Raw genomic sequence first — 18,836 nt, 5'->3', positions numbered from 1 at the left:
TTTGGAATCTTCTCGACAACTTTGAGACCAGAATTCACAATCTCTGGAGTTAGGGTATGAGCCTTTTCTGCAAGATAGGTGCCAAAAATGCAGATTCTCTCTGGCTTATGTTTTATGCATGTCAGCTTCTCTTTCAGTCATGACAGCCACTTGTAGGTGGAGTATCATTCTTTTTTGGTTTAATTAGCAGTTGCTTCTTAAGTTGACTAGGTCTGCTTGAGTTCTGTAAATTACTGTGAATCTGCAATTCTCCATTTGAATCTGCTGTGTCACGTTTTTTGTTTTTGCTTTTTTCTTCTGCCCACCTATGCCTTCTTCACATTTGTTTAATGGAATTGAGTAGGTTGACCTCTAGAATTCCCAGGGTAACCTTGCCTTCCCGTGACAACTGTGAGTTAACTGTGTAGAAGTTCTTGATTCTTTGAAATTAAATGGCTAGCAGTGTGCTTTAAATATTTATACATTCAGCAGTGCCCTTTTAATGTGTAAGACTAGAAAACATGTATTTGGTTCTAGTAACTTGCTTGCACTGAGAGTGCATTGCCCCCTCAGCTATTTACTGTTTTTTAAACTCAAAAGAATTTTTAGGCATACAGGCATAAGTCACATTTTAATAGTAATAGACTCTTAAATTACTCTTCTTTGATCTTATTTGTTGTCTTATAGAAGTGTTGCTTAAAAAGTTAAGAAAATAGCTTACCCTAAAATGATGACTATGTGGGGCTGAAAATGTTGCATGCGAGAGCTTAGACTTTGATCTTGGCAGTAAGATGTGCGGCAGCTGAGGTGCTTTCGATTCAGTGGTGGGAAGCATTTGTCTCCCCTTCTCCCACTTAAGTTTTTTTTTTATCTACAAGGAATCTCTGTTTAGGACCCAACACAAGTCTGGATTGGGGGTTATTTCTAGAATTGGAGCCAACACTTTTTTGTAGATATTTGCTTATGTAATTGCATTAAGTACAGATTATAGTTACTACCATCTCTGTGACTTACTCTGCTTGTTTGCAGCTCCTTTGCCAGCCTGTACATCCTCTGCTTGTCTGGTCTCTTTTGCTTCTCACTTTTTTCGTGCTTTAGGAATGGCTCTGTAAGTTTGACTTACTGTCATGGTGCTTAGGAACAGTGTCCAAGTGCTCTTTCTGGATAGATAAGAAATGAATTGACCAGCGGGAGTAGTAAAGCCTTAGCTGTTCCTTGTTCCTCCTGTTAGACGTAATGAGTTTAGAGGATTATGATTATGCAATCATCAGGATCTGTTAGACAGGACATCTGTTTTATGTTAGTAGAGAAATAGCATATTTTTTATTTAATGGGAAGATTTTGTGTTTTAGCTGGCATTAGTGGCTTAATTTTTGAGATGCAGTTTCTGTAAAAATAGCATGTGGTTGGTATAAGATTGTCTTACTAGTATAGTACTAGATGCTCATTACTCTGAAAACATTTTTCTAACTGGAAGATACATTGTTGTGAATGTTTGTATTATTCTAGAGTGCATTACAGTTGTTTGGTATCTTCAAATATTTCTCCTCTGGTTTTATTTCCTAGGTTGCACGTTTTCAAAAAATACCTAATGGTGAAAATGAGACAATGATTCCTGTATTGACATCCAAAAAAGCAAGTGAATTACCAGTCAGTGAAGTTGCAAGCATTCTCCAAGTGAGTGGTTGGTGGGGATGTAGGGGATGTAGTGTAACATTAGTCACTTGGACTCTGTAAATCAATGCTATCTGACAACAGTTTTCTTCAGTGATAGAAATATTCTGTTTTAAGCTGTTAAACAGAGTAGCCACAGGACAACATGCCTGCTGAGCTTAAAATGTGGCTAGTGTGATGGAGGAACTGAATTTAAGTTCATTTTAGTTCATTTAAGTAGCTGCATGTGGATAGAGGTTACCTGATTGGACAGTGCAGTTCTAGATCATCCATATTGCCAGGAACTGTTAGTGCTGTGTAAGGATCAGTTGGATGACAGAAATAATCAATTTAATTATTAATATAAGCAGTGTTAGTTTTAAAAACTATCATCTGTTGAAACATGAAGGAAAAGAACATTTTTCTTCTGTCAGGTATTTTAGTGATAAGCATTAAAAACATTGTTATCGTTTTTGGATTTTTTTCAGTAATGGTGGTTAAAACCACTTATTATTTTTTAAATCTGTTTATATAGTTTATAGGTTTTGAAAGGATCCCTTATTGAACTTTGTTACAAAAGGTTTTTTTTTTGGGGGGGGGCCAAGGAAGCTATTTTTTATTTCATTTTTAATGATAGCTACAATAATAAATAATGAGGGACAGTAACTGAAGGATGTAGGTAGTGTTTACAGAATGTAAAATGTCCTGTAAACAAGTTCATCTTCACTTCATTACTTTGGGTAATTTATAAGCACCAGTTTTCAGCCTTAATATAATCTAAGATGAGCAGTAATGTTGATCTCGGGGTTTTAATGGGCTCAGAGAACAAGGCGGGACACTTTTGCCAATTGAATATTTTTTTGGAGAAACTACTTTCAGAAAACATTGATGAAACTGAGAAAACTAATTAAAATGTACCAGTATTTTGCTTTCTGTTAGTATTGTGGCTGGTTTGTATTATTTATTTTTGCCCATAGGAAAACATAAGTTTTTTATTATATTTTACTTTGTTGATTATATTTAAAAATTGTATTGAAGTATAATTTACATAAAATACAGTGCACTGAAGTGTACAGTTTGCATTTTGACAAATGCAACCACTACTACAGTTAAGGCATAGGACATTTTTATCATTTACAAAAGCTCCCCTGTGTCTCTTTCCAGTTAATGCTGTTCAGTGTATCATCACTGGCCCCAGGCTACCACTCTTAATCTGTTACTGCAGACTAGTTCTGACTATTACAGAGCTACCTATAAATGTGATCACAGAGAATCTTCTTTATGTTTGTCTTCTTTTGTTCTGTGCAAACATTCTCAATAACTTTTATGTGAAAATCTAATAGGCTGATCTTCAGAATGGTTTAAACAAATGTGAAGTTAGTCATAGGCGAGCCTTTCACGGCTGGAATGAATTTGATATCAGTGAAGATGAGCCACTATGGAAGAAGTACATTTCGCAGGTAAGATATTTTATTTCCTTCACTGCTGTGTAATTTACATAGATTTTTTTGTAGTTGCTAACTGCTGTGAGGATATTTATGGAAAAAGGAAATACTTTTTTTAAAAAAATTGTTTCTGCTAAAAGGTTTCCATTTTGTGTTTGGTTGGAGTTCCTATAGTTTTTTGTGTGGAAATCTTAAAGGTGATCATTTTTATGTTGATACCAATAAACTGTTGACAGTTTCCTCTGCAGATATCGAACTTGCACTCTTTAAATTACAGAAATGCTAACTCTTTTTAAGTAATCATGACCGACTTAGTAAGAGTAAATTTTGGGCCGGCGCCGTGGCTTAACAGGCTAATCCTCCGTCTTGCGGCGCTGGCACACTGGGTTCTAGTCCCAGTTGGGGCGCCGGATTCTGTCCCGGTTGCCCCTCTTCCAGGCCAGCTCTCTGCTATGGCCCGGGAAGGCAGTGGAGGATGGCCCAAGTGCTTGTGCCCTGCACCCCATGGGAGACCAGGAGAAGCACCTGACTCCTGACTTCGGATCAGCGAGATGCGCTGGCCGCAGCGGCCATTGGAGGGTGAACCAGTGGCAAAAAGGAAAACCTCTCTCTGTCTCTCTCTCTCACTATCCACTCTGCCTGTCAAAAAAAAAAAAAAAAAGTAAATTTTGTATAAATTATACTTCATCTGTTACATCATTGTGCTAATCTTTTAGGAAAGACTACTGTGGGACTTTTTTTCTTACATTGATAACAATTATGTTAGTATAAGAATCAGCAGGCTCTGTGGCCAATTTCCAACTATTGGGGTTGGTTTGCTCAACAAGGAAGTTATTTTAGTAAAGAAAAGAAAATTGCTGTGTCTTCTAACCTGCAGGTTCAATGAAAAGAAATTTTTGTTTTGTTTTGTTTTGTTTGAAGTTTGAGAGACAGACTTCCTACCTGCTCTTTCACTCCCCAAATGCCTGGAAACCCAGGACTCAGTTCAGGTCATCTGTGTGGGTGGCGGGGACACATCCTCTTGAGTGGTGTGCAATAGCAATAAGCTAGAATTAGAAGTGAAGTAGGCTGGAACCCAGGCACTCTGATCATGGGATGTGGGCATCCCATGTGGTATTTTCTCCACTATACCAAATACCCACCCCTGTAATATTTTTTAATATGCAAACTTGTGTCCTCACATTTACAATATTTCTACTGAAAACTTCAGCAACCGTTGACATAGTTTATAAGGGATTTATAAACTACAGTGATTTGACATATCACTAGGCGGAGTGATTTCATGTTTTGCTCTCTTTATCCTATTATCAAAGCTAAAGCATTGCTTCTTGGGATTTCTGTAAGAATTAAACAGCGCCTGTAATATATCTAAGCATAAACAACAATTAATAGTAAATATCAATTGTTAATTATAAAGCCCTGAGTAACTCTCCACTCCTTTATAGAGAATACTGAATTTGTTGCTCTGCAAACATCTGTCTGGTGCTTGCCATATAGTAAGTGATGTGCCTAATACAGTGGCACAGCATTTTTTAAGGGGAAATAAAGACCAGGGGTCTAATCTCAGTGATGTTAGCAGCTAATAGGTGAATAGGATCCTGTGATTTATACAGTACCTTAAAATAATTCTTTTTTTTTTCTTTTAAGATTTATTGTTTTGAAAGACAGAGTGACAGAGAGGGAGATAAAAACAGAGAGTACTCTGTAAATAACCCAACTGCCAGGGTGGGGTCAGGTGGAGCCAGGAACCTGGAACTCTGGATCTTTCTCCCACAGGAGTAGCAGGGCCTGGGCCTTGGCTGTTGATTCGTTAGCAGGGAGGGGATTGGAAGCGGAGCAGCTAGGACTCCATCTGGCACTCAGATCCCTGATGTTGGTGCCACAACACCAGCCCCTAATACACATTCTTAGTTAATCTTCGCCACAATTTCCTTGGCAGTAACGTGCCATTTTATCAGATGAAAGAAGCTAGGACTCAAAAAGTTTAAAGTGGTACACAGGGTGGCCAGAGCTGGGTTCAAGTACAGGTATTGTAACTCGGTCACATTAGTGTTTTGTTGGCGATGCACCGTTATCACATATTGTGGAGCTGTTACAAAGCATTTGAATATAGTTTAGTAGAGAGATTTTATTCATAATTTGAGGGGATGTATGAAGTAAACCAAATGTAGACTTGTCATTTTTTAATAATGTTCATATGGCTTTTTAAAAAAGCTTTTGCTGATAGAAGAGAGTGGTCATTTGTACATAACAGTGTTGAATTGCTGTTTGTTTTTACTTTCAGTTTAAAAATCCCCTTATTATGCTGCTTCTGGCTTCTGCAGTCATCAGTGTTTTAATGCATCAGTTTGATGATGCCGTCAGTATCACTGTGGTAAGAAAAACTAGTTTAATCTGTTGATAAATTGTATAAATTGGGATTTGTTTTTATTTTGGAAAAGAAATTGAGAAATGCCTTCAGAGTTTTTTTGTTAATATCAAATTCTACTTTTCAGCTGTAATAATCTCAAATAGTGATTGAGGGTCTGTGATTGGCAGCCGTGAACATTATTTGGCAATCTGATGATTTCACAGATATGAAATATCTTAAAATAATTTTTTAAATTTAGATTCTAAATTTATTTTACTTCCAATTGACAATGTTTTGGTGAACATAGACTGAAGCCTGACATATGTGAACTTAAGAATATTCTGTGATAGTACACTCTATATTTATTGTTTATGGTTTTTATTCTTTCCAGCTTGGTGATTCTAGCTTTAATTGAATTTTTTTTCTTGCTTCCTGTTTCGTTTATAGTAAAAAATTTGTAGCTAATACAAACATTCATTAAAGCAAGGGTATACTGCTTAAGAACACAGTGGATATTGATGTGGGGCTGAGTATCTTAAACTGTTGCCTGTAGACTCCAAGGGGTCTCTGAGATGCATTCAGTGGTGTGTCAGATCACAACTGTTGGAATAATACTGGGGTACTGTTCTTTTTATTGTAGACTTTCACATCACTGACACAAAAGCAGTGGTGGGTCAGAACTGTTAGCAGCCTTACCACAAATCAAAGGAAGGCACCAAACTGTAGTAGTCATTATTGTCTTCTTTCATAGTTTCTCTTAAGAATGTTCTGGGAAAAGCAGCAAAAATAAGTATTGTTACATCTTGACCCTTGAGTGCATACATACCTTCTAAATCTGTGTAACAAGATGGGAATTATTTGTAAAGCACTTATGTAAATTGAAGTTAGAGTTGTTTTCTCAAGGAAAGGTGGTTGTGAGGTGTTACTTGAAAGAATGTTACTTGAAAGAATGACTGGTAGACTATGATTATCAACATTTTGTTAGCTAGAACTTTTTTTTTTTTTTTTTGAAAGTTAAACTAGCCTATCAGATCAAAGAAAACAACTGAGTTTGTTGCTAATGATAACATTCAGGCTTTAAAGCAGTAATTAGAGTTCTGAAAATTTTTATGTACTATCTATTATGAGCTCTGGATAGCTTCCCAGTAGTTAAGGTTTTATTCTGTTGAGATCAGTAGTGAGTTCAGTAAGTGTGGTTTTTTTCTTTTTAAACTGTTAAAAATGTGTCAACATGTGGATGATTTGAATAACCAAAAGAACCAATATTTTCCAAATGACCAATGCATGATGTTACTAAATCTATAGTGTTTTGTAAAAGCCAGTCACAATGAAAGGTAGATAAATGGATTTTAATGTGATAGATTATGAAAAGCTAATTGATACAGTCTTAAATTCTAAGTAACTAAAACTTATCTAGTATTAGTGTGATAGCTAAGAGACCCACAATCACCTGAAAAAGTCATTAAAATAGTCCTCCATTTTCCACCTGTTTTCTCTGTGAGGCTTTATTATCTTCATAAACTTCACCCTGAACAACACATTATAGTAGGTTGAATACCAGCTTTCTATTACGTCAGACATGAAAAATAGGAAAATTAAAATCACCATCACTTTTCTCACAATTTCTTTCTTGGAAACATTTTTTCAGAAAAAAGTTAATTTATGTCAGCATGTAATGGTCTTTTGTGGAAAGTTTGAGATGAATAAGTAGAAATCAGAACTCGTTGTGAAAGTGCCTAGCATGGTAAATACTAGTAGATATAGTCCACATAAATGAAAGCTGGGCCCCTGCTTGTGGGAGAACGAGGGAGTACTGAGATGAGAAAGCCTGGGAAGCTGTCCAGGAGATGGCAGGTTCTGTCCAAGCCCAGTGTCTTACCCTGCATGCCTCACGGGGAAAGTTGTGGGTTCTTAGGCTTTTCTCAGTGTTTGAAACTGTTAACTTAGGATTCCAGACCATCAGAAAAGTAAAAAATGGTTAACAGTTGTTTTTCAAGTTAATGCCTGCTTAAAAGCTGATTTCCTTGTTTTATTTAGGCAATACTTATTGTCGTTACAGTTGCCTTTGTTCAGGTAAGTAGTCTATTTTGCCAATATAAAAGTATATATGAGTTAATTACTTGAAAAAATTAATGTGGCTTATGGTAAAATCTGTGGTTACTGGGAAGTGGTCATGCCCATCAGAACAATTTATTATTTGTTTTGAAATAATTTCAGATGTAGACAACTATAAGGAAGTTTGTGGGATTAAGAGACTGCTTTGATTAGCTAGTGAGATGCAGAAAATTTAGGTTTTTATTTGAAAGTATGTAGAGGAATTGCAACAGATGGAAACAAAAAGCACAGTGATAGGAGCAAAACCCACCAATCAAGACATTCTTCCATTTAGGAAAAGTATCTGGGCCAGGATTTGTAGTTTTGTAACACAATTATGTCTTAATGCTTATTAGATTTAAGTCTAGATGAAACAAAAAGAGTGTAGAATTGAAAAGGTCAGTTTATGAAATATCATTTGAAGCTGGTTCCATACATTTCTGTGACTGAGTCCCTTTGCTGAATGGTGAGCTTGTTTATGAAATTTATTTACTAACCTTGTTTCATTTGAAAAAAAATTTTTTTGATGTTAGAATTCTCTAATCACTGCTGAGTACCTCCCTTTCTTAAAAAAAATTCCTCATTCCTCCATAGAAGGACTGTTCTGATTTGGAGCAAACTTCCTTGTCAGCATAGCCACTGAAAGAGTAGATTCAAAAGTGAGAAGAAACCTCTTTAATGTAGACATAATGTCAGGATTTCTGTTAACAAGTGTAGTTGTAAGTAAAAATGTGAGTGATGTCTGAACTGTCTGTAGATTGTAGGACAATGCTTGGGAACATCAGCTGATCTCATTAATAAGAATCACACTAGGGAAGGATGTTTTGAATTTTAACACTAAATTTTGAGTGATTGTGGTTATTCTCATGTCTACAATTTATTTCCTGTGTATTTCTTGTCACTATCCCATTCTCTTTATGGTAATCTCTAATATAGTAACTTACTAATTTTTATAGTAACTCAATATGCAAAGCCTGTTGGAACCAGATTATTTGTAGCAAGTTTGTTTACTCCATTAGTTGACCTTTAGGGTTCCTGTCTTGGGGAAGTTTTGTTAGAACATTCAAATGTTGCTCTTGGGCAGGTGGAGCTTTTAGTAAAGCATAGGTCATTGCAGGCTGGGCATTGTTCTAGGCAGCCAAGTTCATTCCTTGAAGTGGGTGATCTGATTCACCTAGTACCTGAATCCCTCTTGCATTTTTTTTTTTTAAAGATTTATGTATTTATTTATTTGAAAGGCATAGTCAGAAAGAGAAGGGAAGAGACAGAGATCTTCTATCTGTTGGCTCACGCCCTAAATGGCCACAACAGCCAGGGCTGGGCCAGATTGAAGCCTGGAGCCAGGAGCTTCTTCTAGGGTTCCCATGTGGGTGATAGGGACCAAGCACTGGCTGGTACCACAGGCAGCGGCTTAACCTGCCATGCTACAATGCCAGCCTCCCCCCTTTTGCATGTTGAATAATGTGTCTGATGTATGGGGAACCATCTTTAGAAGGATTCCATAAAATATTACTTCTATGTATGGAAGACCTTAATAACTTGTTCTCTTTGGTAGAGAGCCCCTACCCCCAAACAGACCTCATAAAGTTGTGATTTTAACCTGTCAGTGTAGACTTTTACAGAGTTGCTGTGTTATACATCTTAAAAGTAATGACTGAGACTGACTGCTAAATATCTTCATAATACAGTGACTTAATGTAGAAAGATCAAAACATTATGAAAAGCTCGATTTAAAGTTGCTAGGCCTGGTTTCTTTTTTTAATTTTTATTTTTTTGACAGGCAGAATTAGAGATAGGTCTTCCTTTTCCGTTGGTTCACCCCCAAATGGCTGCCGCAGCCAGCGTACTGCACTGATCAGAAACCAGGAGCTTTCTCCTGGTCTCCATGTGGGTGCAGGGCACAAGCACTTGGGCCATCCTCCACTGCCTTCCCAGGCTACCGAGAGCTGGACTGGAAGAGGAGCCACTGGGACAAAATCCAGTGCACCAACCGGGACTAGAACCCGGGGTGCCAGTGCCACAGGCGGAGGATTAGCCTAGTGAGCCGCAGCGCTGGCCGGTCTGGTTTCTTACACACACATGATTCCTTTTCCCAAAGGTGAAATCACCACAATATTCTATTAACAGCAATTAAGAACTCTCTCTAAAAAGATAATATTTTCTATCAGATGAATCTGCCATAATGCTGGTAAAAATTCCTATGAACAATGAACCCAAAATTCTCTATGCTTTATCATTATGTAGCATTTGCGTTTTTACCTGTACTTCAGGAGGAGTGTTTTTGTATTCCTTTTATATTTATACCTGCCTTTCTTCCTTCATCTCTCTCTTTTTTTTTAATATTTATTTTATTTATTTAAAAGAGTTACAGAGAGAGAGGTCTTCTATCTGCTGGTTCACTCCCCAAATGGCCAAGTGGCTGGTATTGGACCAGGCTGAAGCTAAGAGCCAGGAACTGTTGGTTCTCACGGTTCTTGCACATGGGTGCAGGGCCCCAAGCACTGAGGCCATCCTCTGCTGCTTCCTCCGGTGCATTAGCAGGGAGCTTGGTCAGAAGTGGAGTTGTTGAGATTTGAACTGGCGTCCATGTGGGTTGGAGATGGAGGCTTAACCTGCTTTGCCACAGTGCCCTTTCATTTTTAAGCCCCATTCCCCACACCATTGTACTCCTTCCCAGTCATAAAAATACGTGCTTGTTTATATAGTCATGTAATGATTCCACTTTACAGTTATTTCTCCAGTAGTCATTAGAGACGGCCATCAGGTTTTTAGTGTATTAAATGATTGTTCTGCTATAAAGCTGTATAGTTTTGTGAGCAGAGGCTAAGAAAACAGAAGAGGTGTAGGTTAAGATTGGGCAGCATCTGTGTACTGGGATCTAGGATTGGTGAGGATTTTCTAGCCCTTTTTAGGAAATTTTGGATAAAATTCCTTAATATATTTGTGTTTAGGGAGGAGTCTTATAATTTTTAGTTTTGTATTCTTTATACTTGTTTCCCTTGCTTGATTAAAAGCTGGTTTAGTTTTAAGTTATTCTCAGACAGCTTTATGTTATTTAATTGAAGACAATGCAGGTAGTGAATGGGAATGAAATTATGACTTAATACTGGCATGGAAGTCATTTTAAAACATTCTCCACCACCTTTTACCCCCACTGTTTGCCCCTCCCTCTTCTAATGATAGGCCAGAAGGCTGTTGTGCTTAGTGCAGACATAAAACTAAACTAGCAGTGTTGTAACATGAAGCAGCACTGCTGATAGAAGCATGGACCGAACAGTGTAGTGAGGTGATGGAGTCTCTGACGCTCAGCTTCTGGTTATATGGCTGGAAGAAGGCTGACACTTCATAATTAGGGCTTCTGAAAACTTTCCCTTTCAGATAGTTCAGGTTGATGGGAGGAATATCTGTCAGAATAGACCCACAGCGCACTTATGTTCTTTCTCAGCAAACTTACTCTGCAAACCTTTGCAGTGACTGTGGGCTTAACTCTTCAAAGCAAATCTTGAGTATACTTAATTATCTTTGACTTTGGTCATCAAACACCAGATGTAAAATTATCTTAATTAGGAGGCATTGATCTTAACTTTTAATGACTCAAAATTACATACTTTTTGGGCATGCTAATCAATTTCCATGTTCTAAATAACTTAACATTAGTTTTGCTCATTGAATATAATTAAAGTGTGAAATTGGGAATATTTAATTATCATAATTGTTTAATCACTATAGCATTTTAAAATAAAGCACAAGTTTTTATGGTTAAAAATATAAGCACAAGAAAAGGAAAAGGTAAGAATTGGAGAAATCTTAAAAAAGTGATTGAGGTTAATATTTAAGTTCAAGAGGAATCTGTAGGGAAATACATCTTTAAATTTCTTTATCTGTGTTTTTGTTAAATTCTTTTTTTTAAAAACTTAAATAATGAATATAAATTTCCAAAGTACAGCTTATGGATTACAATGGCTTCCCCCCACCCCCATAACTTCCCTCCCACCCGCAACCCTCCCCTTTCCCGCTCCCTCTCCCCTTCCATTCACATTAAGATTCATTTTCAATTCTCTTTATATACAGAAGATCAGTTTAGTATATAGTAAGTAAAAATTTCAATAGTTTGCACCCACATAGCAACACAAAGTGAAAAATACTGTTGGAGTACTAGTTATAGCATTAAATCACAATGTACAGAGATCCTACATGATATTTTTAAAAAATTGATTAATTTTCTATGCAACTTCCAATTTAAAACCAAGCTTTTTTTTTCATTTTCAATTATCTTTAACATTAACTTTTTTTTAAATAGGAATATCGTTCAGAAAAATCTCTTGAAGAATTGAGTAAACTTGTACCACCAGAATGCCATTGGTATGATCCTTTTTTCTGATAAGGGTTTCTGTTGTTTGAAAATAGAAGTTGGGAGTGGGTGTTAGCCTAGTGGTTAAGATATCGGCATACCACATTGGAGTACCTGGGGCTGATTCCTGTCTCTGGCTCTTGACTCCAGCTTCCTGATAGTGCTTACTCTGGAAGGCACTGGTGACAGCTCAAGTTATTAGATTCCTGCCACCTATGTGGGAGGCCTGGATTATATTTTAAGCTTAGGACCCAACTCTCTCTGTTGCTGCAGGCATTTAGGGAGTAAACCAATGATTTCTCTCTCTCTCTCTCTCTCGCTCGCTCTCTCCCTCTTTCCCTGTCCCTCTCCCTCTCATTCTCCCTCTCCCTCTCTCTCCTTCTTTCTCTTTCTCTCTCAGCCCCTCAAATACATTAAAGAACAGCAACAAAAAAATCAGTTTAATGCGGATAGTACTCTATACTTCGTCACCCAGCTCTGTCTAAACATGTGGATGAGGGGCTGGCATTGTGACGTAGTGGGTAAAATTGCCGCCCGTGATGCTGGCATCCCATGTGGGCACTGGTTTGTGTCTTGGCTGCTCCACTTTTATCCAGCTCCCTGCTATTGGCCTGGGAAAAGCATTGGAAGATGGACCAAAAACTTGGACCTCTGCAACCCACGTGGGAAACCCGGATGAAGGTCCTCACTCCTGTCTTCAGCCTGGCTCAGCCCTGGCTGTTGGTGACCATTTGGGAAGTGAACCAGCAGATGGAAGACCTCTCTGTGTCTCTCCCTCTCCCTCTGTAACTCTTTCAAATAAAAAATAAATCTTTAAAAAATGTCGTTGAAGCTGTTAATCTGAAATATTTCTGCTCTGATCAATGTAACAAAAATTATAATATTAAAACTTTAAATTCTTCCCCCTCCCCCCAAGATTTACTTAATTATTTGAAAGGCAGAGTTACAGAGTGAAGGGAAGAGACAGAGGTCTTCCATACTTTGGTTCACTCCTCAGATGGCTGCAAGAGCTGGAGCTGGGGTAGGCCAAAGTGAGGAACTCCATCCTGGTCTCCTACATGGGTAGCAGGGATTCAAGCACTCGGGCCATCTTCCACGGCTTTCCCAGATGTATTAACAGGGAGCTGAATGGGAAGTGCAGCAGCCAGGACTGGAACCTGGGGGAGCAGCTAGGCTGTCATGTGGGATGCTGTCACTGCAGGCAGTGGCTTAACCTGTCGCACAGCACTACCAGCCCTCAAACTGTAGCTCTAATGTTGATGTTCTTGACCCATGGATTTATTCAGCAGGTATTTTTGTGTGTAGTTATGCTGAGCACTGTTCTAGGTTCGGTGATGCATAATCCAATACCCAGATGATTCAGAAAATTGCTTTAGTTTTCACAATCTGCATTTGAAAAACTAGTTAGATTTTCCAATGATTTTCTGTTATCTAAGTGTCTTAATAAGACCATATAATCCTTTTCTTGGATAAGTAATGTGGCTTTCTTTTTTCAGCCATGGTTGTTTCTGTTTCATGTTACAGTGTGCGTGAAGGAAAACTGGAACATACACTTGCCCGAGACTTGGTTCCAGGTGATACAGTTTGCCTTTCTGTTGGGGACAGAGTTCCTGCTGACTTACGCTTGTTTGAGGTTAGTTTGGGGATCTGTTTGAGAGAATTGAAAATACTTGGATATTAAGCAGAAGTTTTAAGGATTAACCCAGTTGATTTGACACATTTGATATTCAAATTTAAAAAGTGACAGATGGAAACCTGTTTTTTGTTCTTCCTTAACAATATATCTGTCTCTCCTATAAAGTCTTTTATTCAACAGATCTTTATGGAAACTTGTGTGTTAGGCACTGTTGGCGACACAGTGAATGTGTGATAGAATTCTTGTAATTAGTGAGCCTGTTATATGTGTACACAAATCACTTATAAAGTGAGATAGAATTCAGTACTTGAGTAGGAGAAGTTCAGAAAATAATAGGGGACGGAAATCAGAGAAGGGAAAGATTCCTTTTGAGTGAGGTCTGAGAATGGCTCAGACAACATAGCTTTGGTGGTTGATAATTGACAAGTAGTGTTGGACAGAGATAGGTAGGGAAGACAGTGAAACAAGTGTTCCAAAGTGTGAGCGTTCCCGCATGGTTGCTTCTTTGCTTAGAATGTTGTTCATCCCAGTAAACCCATTGGAAGTTGCAAATGTCTTTAAGTCAGAAATGCATTGAATACACTTAACCTACTATATAGCTTAGCAGCACAGTACACTATAAGGTATCAGTTGTTTACCCTCTTGAACGTGTGCTGCAGTGCTGCTGCCAAGCATCGTAAGAGAATATCAGACCACATATGCTGATTAAACATGTGGAGATGGGGAGGAAAAAGCAGCTGAGAACCAGTTTTTATAATTATTTTACCTGAGATTATTTAGGATGTGTATGCTCATAAAGAGGTGAATCGTTTAAAAAGATGTAAGTTATTATGCTTTTCCAAAAGAAAAAGATTTAGTTTAGAGTACTTTGTACATAGTGTGAGCTGTGAGTTGAGAAGTTTAAGTAGCAGTGAAGCTGCTGAGTAATTTATTCTATTCATTTCCTTATCCTGTTCCTTTCCAGGATCTAGCTGAGTGCCTTGCACATAGTTAAGACAGTAAATATTTTTTTGGTGGATGAATGAGTCTGCCACAAGAGAAACATTATGAATAGTTCCTAGTTTCTCAGAGTGTCCTAAAGACTTGCATAAGAGCTTCTGAAATGCTGTGGAATAAAACTAGTGGGGAAACAGTTGATTTTCACACTTGAGTGTGCACATAGTCTGTTAGGTTTACTTTCTTCACCCCTGGTTTGAAGTAGGATGGAGGTGGTGGTCATACTGGTTCTGCTGGTCTTACAGAACTTTGAAAACCCTGCTATTGTCCCTGTATTGCTGAGGTGATTCATACTCTAGTGTATTGAAGGTTTTGAAAAGATCTGCAGTGGGGGGAACTGTTTAATTCTTAATTCATTATTTCAGAAACTTGATTGGCTCTAGTATTCTCCTTTGTGTTATCAATTTATCCTCTGTCCATGTGTTACATTACACACATTGTTTACATCTTTGGAAGACATTTTTGTACGGGCCGTGCTTTCAGAAACAAAAGCCATGTTTGATGTTTTTCTTGAATGCTTGGATAGGTGAATACTTGTATCAGGAATGAAACTCTCAGAATTGAACCCTGTTTCAGAGTTGGAAGATATTCATAATCCACATGGAAACATATTTGGTTCTTGTTAACTTTAATTTGTAATGAATGTACGGATATATAGCAAGAAATGAAAATTGAGCTGAAAATGACATACTGATTTCTTTCTCAGTACCCTTTTTCACTCTTTATTCATGTATTTCTTTCATGATTGGTTTTAATTGGCCAAACATATTTCGAGAATTTTAGGGACATGGCAGAACTAGGAAATAATGTTTTGTCTTAATGTTAGGTTTTAGGAATTTAGGGTTCAAAGAAGGAGTGGAGGCGGCTAGTTAAAGTAGAGAAGACTTTATTTTAGGGAGGACAGAGTAGGGGGTGGGTAAAGAGAGAGTGGGGTTGAGACTGCCCGGACAGAGGGCAGGAGATTTGAAAGTAGACTTCATTCTGTTTGAGCAGCAGGCAGAGTCCCTTCCTAAGCTGCTTGTCGGGGGAGGTGCAGAGTGCCACATGGACCCTGAAAAGGTGGGGAAGAATACAGGGCATGGGTTTGTGCTGAGAAAGAGAAAGAATGCATGTGCTAGGGAGTCCTGTGTCTTCTCTCTCTCCTGCACCTCTCCCAACTCCCCCACCCCGTGGAGATTGGATCTGTTTTCAGGCAAGAAATGAAAATGGCTCTGAGGCTTATGTGACAAGGTGTTCTGTCTCTCTAAGTTGAGTTTTCTCCAAAGATTGAGTCTCAGCTAGTGTCTCCCATTATCCTGGTTGTGTTTTGAATTGTAGGTTAATCAAGTCTCCTGTGCAGCATTCTGTTCTGCATGTCTCAGATTTTGTTGGTGTAACTTCATTTTAAAATACGATTGTACTATGGTCTTCTTTCAGAGTAGTGGACATAATACAAGTTGTGGCAATCAATAGAAAGAAAATTTGAAGAAGTGATGGTTATGAATTCTTGAAATGTCCGATGTAGCACTAGCCTCAATTTATAGGATGCTTTATGTTCCCCAAGGCTGTGGATCTTTCCATTGATGAGTCCAGCTTGACAGGAGAGACAACACCTTGTTCGAAGGTCACAGCTCCTCAGCCAGCAGCAACTAATGGGGATCTTGCATCAAGAAGTAACATTGCCTTCATGGGAACTCTGGTCAGATGTGGCAAAGCAAAGGTAATGTTGCCAAACTGGTTGGAGGCATTGCTACTGTAGAACTCACAAACTGGGTCTGCTTGCCTGACACGCAGAAAGCCAATCACTGACATCAGGTGGTGGAAGCAAGTCGGTATTTATTGCAGTTTAGAACAAGGAGCCGGGAAGCTATTGCTTAATTCCTGGGCTCCCCAAGGAGTTAGGGGTGAAGGTTCTTTATAGATTGGGCTCCCTGAGGAGTTAGGGGTGAAGGTTCTTACAGAATGAAATTGGGGCTGAGAGGTCCAAGTTCCAAGGTCCAAGTTACTGGTTGGTCAGCGGTGCTTATGACCTTCCTTTGATTGGTCAGTGATGCCATGCTCTTTAGGGAATTTATGATGGGCCAGGTGGGCTCCAGTCAGTCTGGGGGTTACGTGAAGGTGGCAGCTACAGTCTACCTGGATCTGGAATTCCCCTGCAGAAATTACCCCTGGCCATCAAGGTTCTTACCTGTTGGAGAAGCAAATGACTGGTTGGGTCTGGTGATTAGAACCTTGTAGAGCCAGCTGTATCACTCCTTCAAGTCAGTGAATTCCTTTGATAAAGGACAGGCAAGGACACCTTGGGCTAAGCGGGCTAGACAAGAGGCTGGGTCCTGCTTTTACATTACAGGGGTTTGTGTTAGTAATAGTCTTCCTTCTTTTGAAAAAAGCGTTCCTTTGTTTTAAACTATTGTCTTAATTCTTCTTTGTTAGTTTTTAAAAAAAATATAAATTTCAACAATATATGATGTAAATTTTATGTCATAAATATATCAGATTTTAACAATGTATGATAAAAGGCAAAATTGAATCTAACTTTTGATAGCTATTTTATAAGACTGAGGGAGATCTTGCACCCTGAAATGTAAATTTATAAAATATATCCATAGTTCTGCCATTTACTGGATAGAGAATAGTTCTCAGTAGCTTGCTCCTTTTTTTAAGATACGTTCATTACCACTTAAATAAAATTTTAATTTAGTTGATATTGTACTGGCTATAGTGTTCTGACTAGGCATTCACCTATTGACTGATTTGAAATTCCTTATTTCTTGGATTCTCATATTTTGCCAGTATAAATGGTTCTATTCAATAGCTGAAAAGGGGGGAGAAACTAAATTAAAAATTTTATTGAGATGGATCCAAATTTCAGAAATAAAAGCAGAAAATAGGCCTCAGAATTTAGTCAGTGATATGTTTAATGAAGAGTTTCCAAAGTTTGCATCATAAGTGGTAAATATTAATGATAGTAACAAATTTGCTAAGGGAGTCTCCAATACATATGTCATATCTATTCCTTGTAGATAAGACTTTGAAGAAAGAGAAGGAAAGTTTGTTTTTTCTTGGGTTGAAAGAGATGTTTACATCTGAATGAGCATACATTTATTTTCCCCCTTAGGGTATTGTCATTGGAACAGGAGAAAATTCTGAATTTGGGGAAGTTTTTAAAATGATGCAAGCAGAAGAGGTGAGTATTTATATGTTAATTAGATGCATATTTGTGTAACATGTGAAATTCATTGTAAGTAGAAAACAGAATATTGTGCTTTTTTTGCGTATACTTGAAAGCAGCATTTTATTCAGAATATCATTCCATTGTCTTTGCTGGGATGCATCATTGAAAATCTATAATTGGAAGGGCCTGAATTTACCTGGTCAGGATTTTGATCTTTTTTCATGATTTATAAGAGAAAAATGTTTATAGCCAATTACTTACAGATCTTATTCTTTTTAGAAATTAGCTTTATCATATTAATTATAAGAATTATTAATTTGTGTATTTGTACCTGAGAATATGTATTCTTGTACCTCAGAATATACATTCAACCTTACCTAATGCCAAGGATGGTGAAAACAAAGATAGCCAAGTAAAATAACCTGGAAGGTATTTACATAAAAATAAGTTACATTTTGCAGATGTCATATTTTCCTCAAATCATCTGTAATTCTTAGGTAACCTTTCAAGATTCCAGTGTGTGATACAATGTGGAAATCTATTCTGAGAAGCTTGGTAGTGAGAGGTGGCTAAAGAAGAGAGGGTTAACAGTTCAGGAAGTGCCTGGGATACAAAGACATGGGTTACTAGCACTTTGTAATTAAAAAGAAGAATTAGAAAGGTGAGGGAGCAGCTGGTGATAATGAGGTTTTAGAAGCTGATAGGAAGAAGAAGAGATTTTTCCTCAAAGGGAGAAGCATAAGGAAAATAGATTTTACAAATGAACATTTTTGATTCAATAAATATTTTTTATTTTTGAAGTTTAGAGGTTTTTCATTCCTTACCGTCTGACTTGGGAATTGTTTAAAGTCTGAGCCTCAGTTTGACCAGGGAAGGTGGTAGGTAGTATTTATTTACCTTACTGGAGAGTTGTGTGGTTGCCTTTCGAATGAGTATGTAAAGTATAGCAGAGCCTCTTGCACCTGGGAGAGCTTGTTAACTATAACTGATGGTGGCATTCTTCTCCAATTTGTCAAGGCACCAAAAACTCCTTTGCAGAAGAGCATGGACCTCTTAGGAAAACAACTTTCCTTTTATTCCTTTGGTATAATAGGTAAGAGAAGAGTGAGTATGTGTATGTTTTTCTTGGACTTGTTTATTTTTTGGAGTGGGAAAGATAAAAGTTGTTATAGTCCTAT

At 37.8% G+C, this 18,836-nt stretch overlaps 1 protein-coding gene across 3 annotated transcripts in view; it reads left to right on the top strand.

Moving 5' to 3' along the window:
* Positions 1-18,836, top strand: part of ATP2C1 (ATPase secretory pathway Ca2+ transporting 1) — a 130,205-nt gene that overhangs the window by 54,793 nt on the left and 56,576 nt on the right. For all 3 annotated transcript variants that reach the window (XM_062214791.1, XM_062214806.1, XM_062214798.1), the window contains 9 exons: positions 1,546-1,656; positions 2,976-3,092; positions 5,362-5,451; positions 7,465-7,500; positions 11,822-11,883; positions 13,397-13,505; positions 16,048-16,203; positions 17,602-17,670; positions 18,676-18,751. In XM_062214791.1, coding sequence (XP_062070775.1) covers positions 1,546-1,656; positions 2,976-3,092; positions 5,362-5,451; positions 7,465-7,500; positions 11,822-11,883; positions 13,397-13,505; positions 16,048-16,203; positions 17,602-17,670; positions 18,676-18,751 — 826 coding nt within the window. The remainder of the gene's footprint in view (positions 1-1,545; positions 1,657-2,975; positions 3,093-5,361; positions 5,452-7,464; positions 7,501-11,821; positions 11,884-13,396; positions 13,506-16,047; positions 16,204-17,601; positions 17,671-18,675; positions 18,752-18,836) is intronic.

The sequence above is a fragment of the Lepus europaeus genome, chromosome 2 (assembly GCF_033115175.1).
Source record: "Lepus europaeus isolate LE1 chromosome 2, mLepTim1.pri, whole genome shotgun sequence".
In the NCBI taxonomy this organism is placed as follows: Eukaryota; Metazoa; Chordata; class Mammalia; order Lagomorpha; family Leporidae; genus Lepus; species Lepus europaeus.
This window is presented reverse-complemented; position numbering and strand designations above follow the sequence as displayed.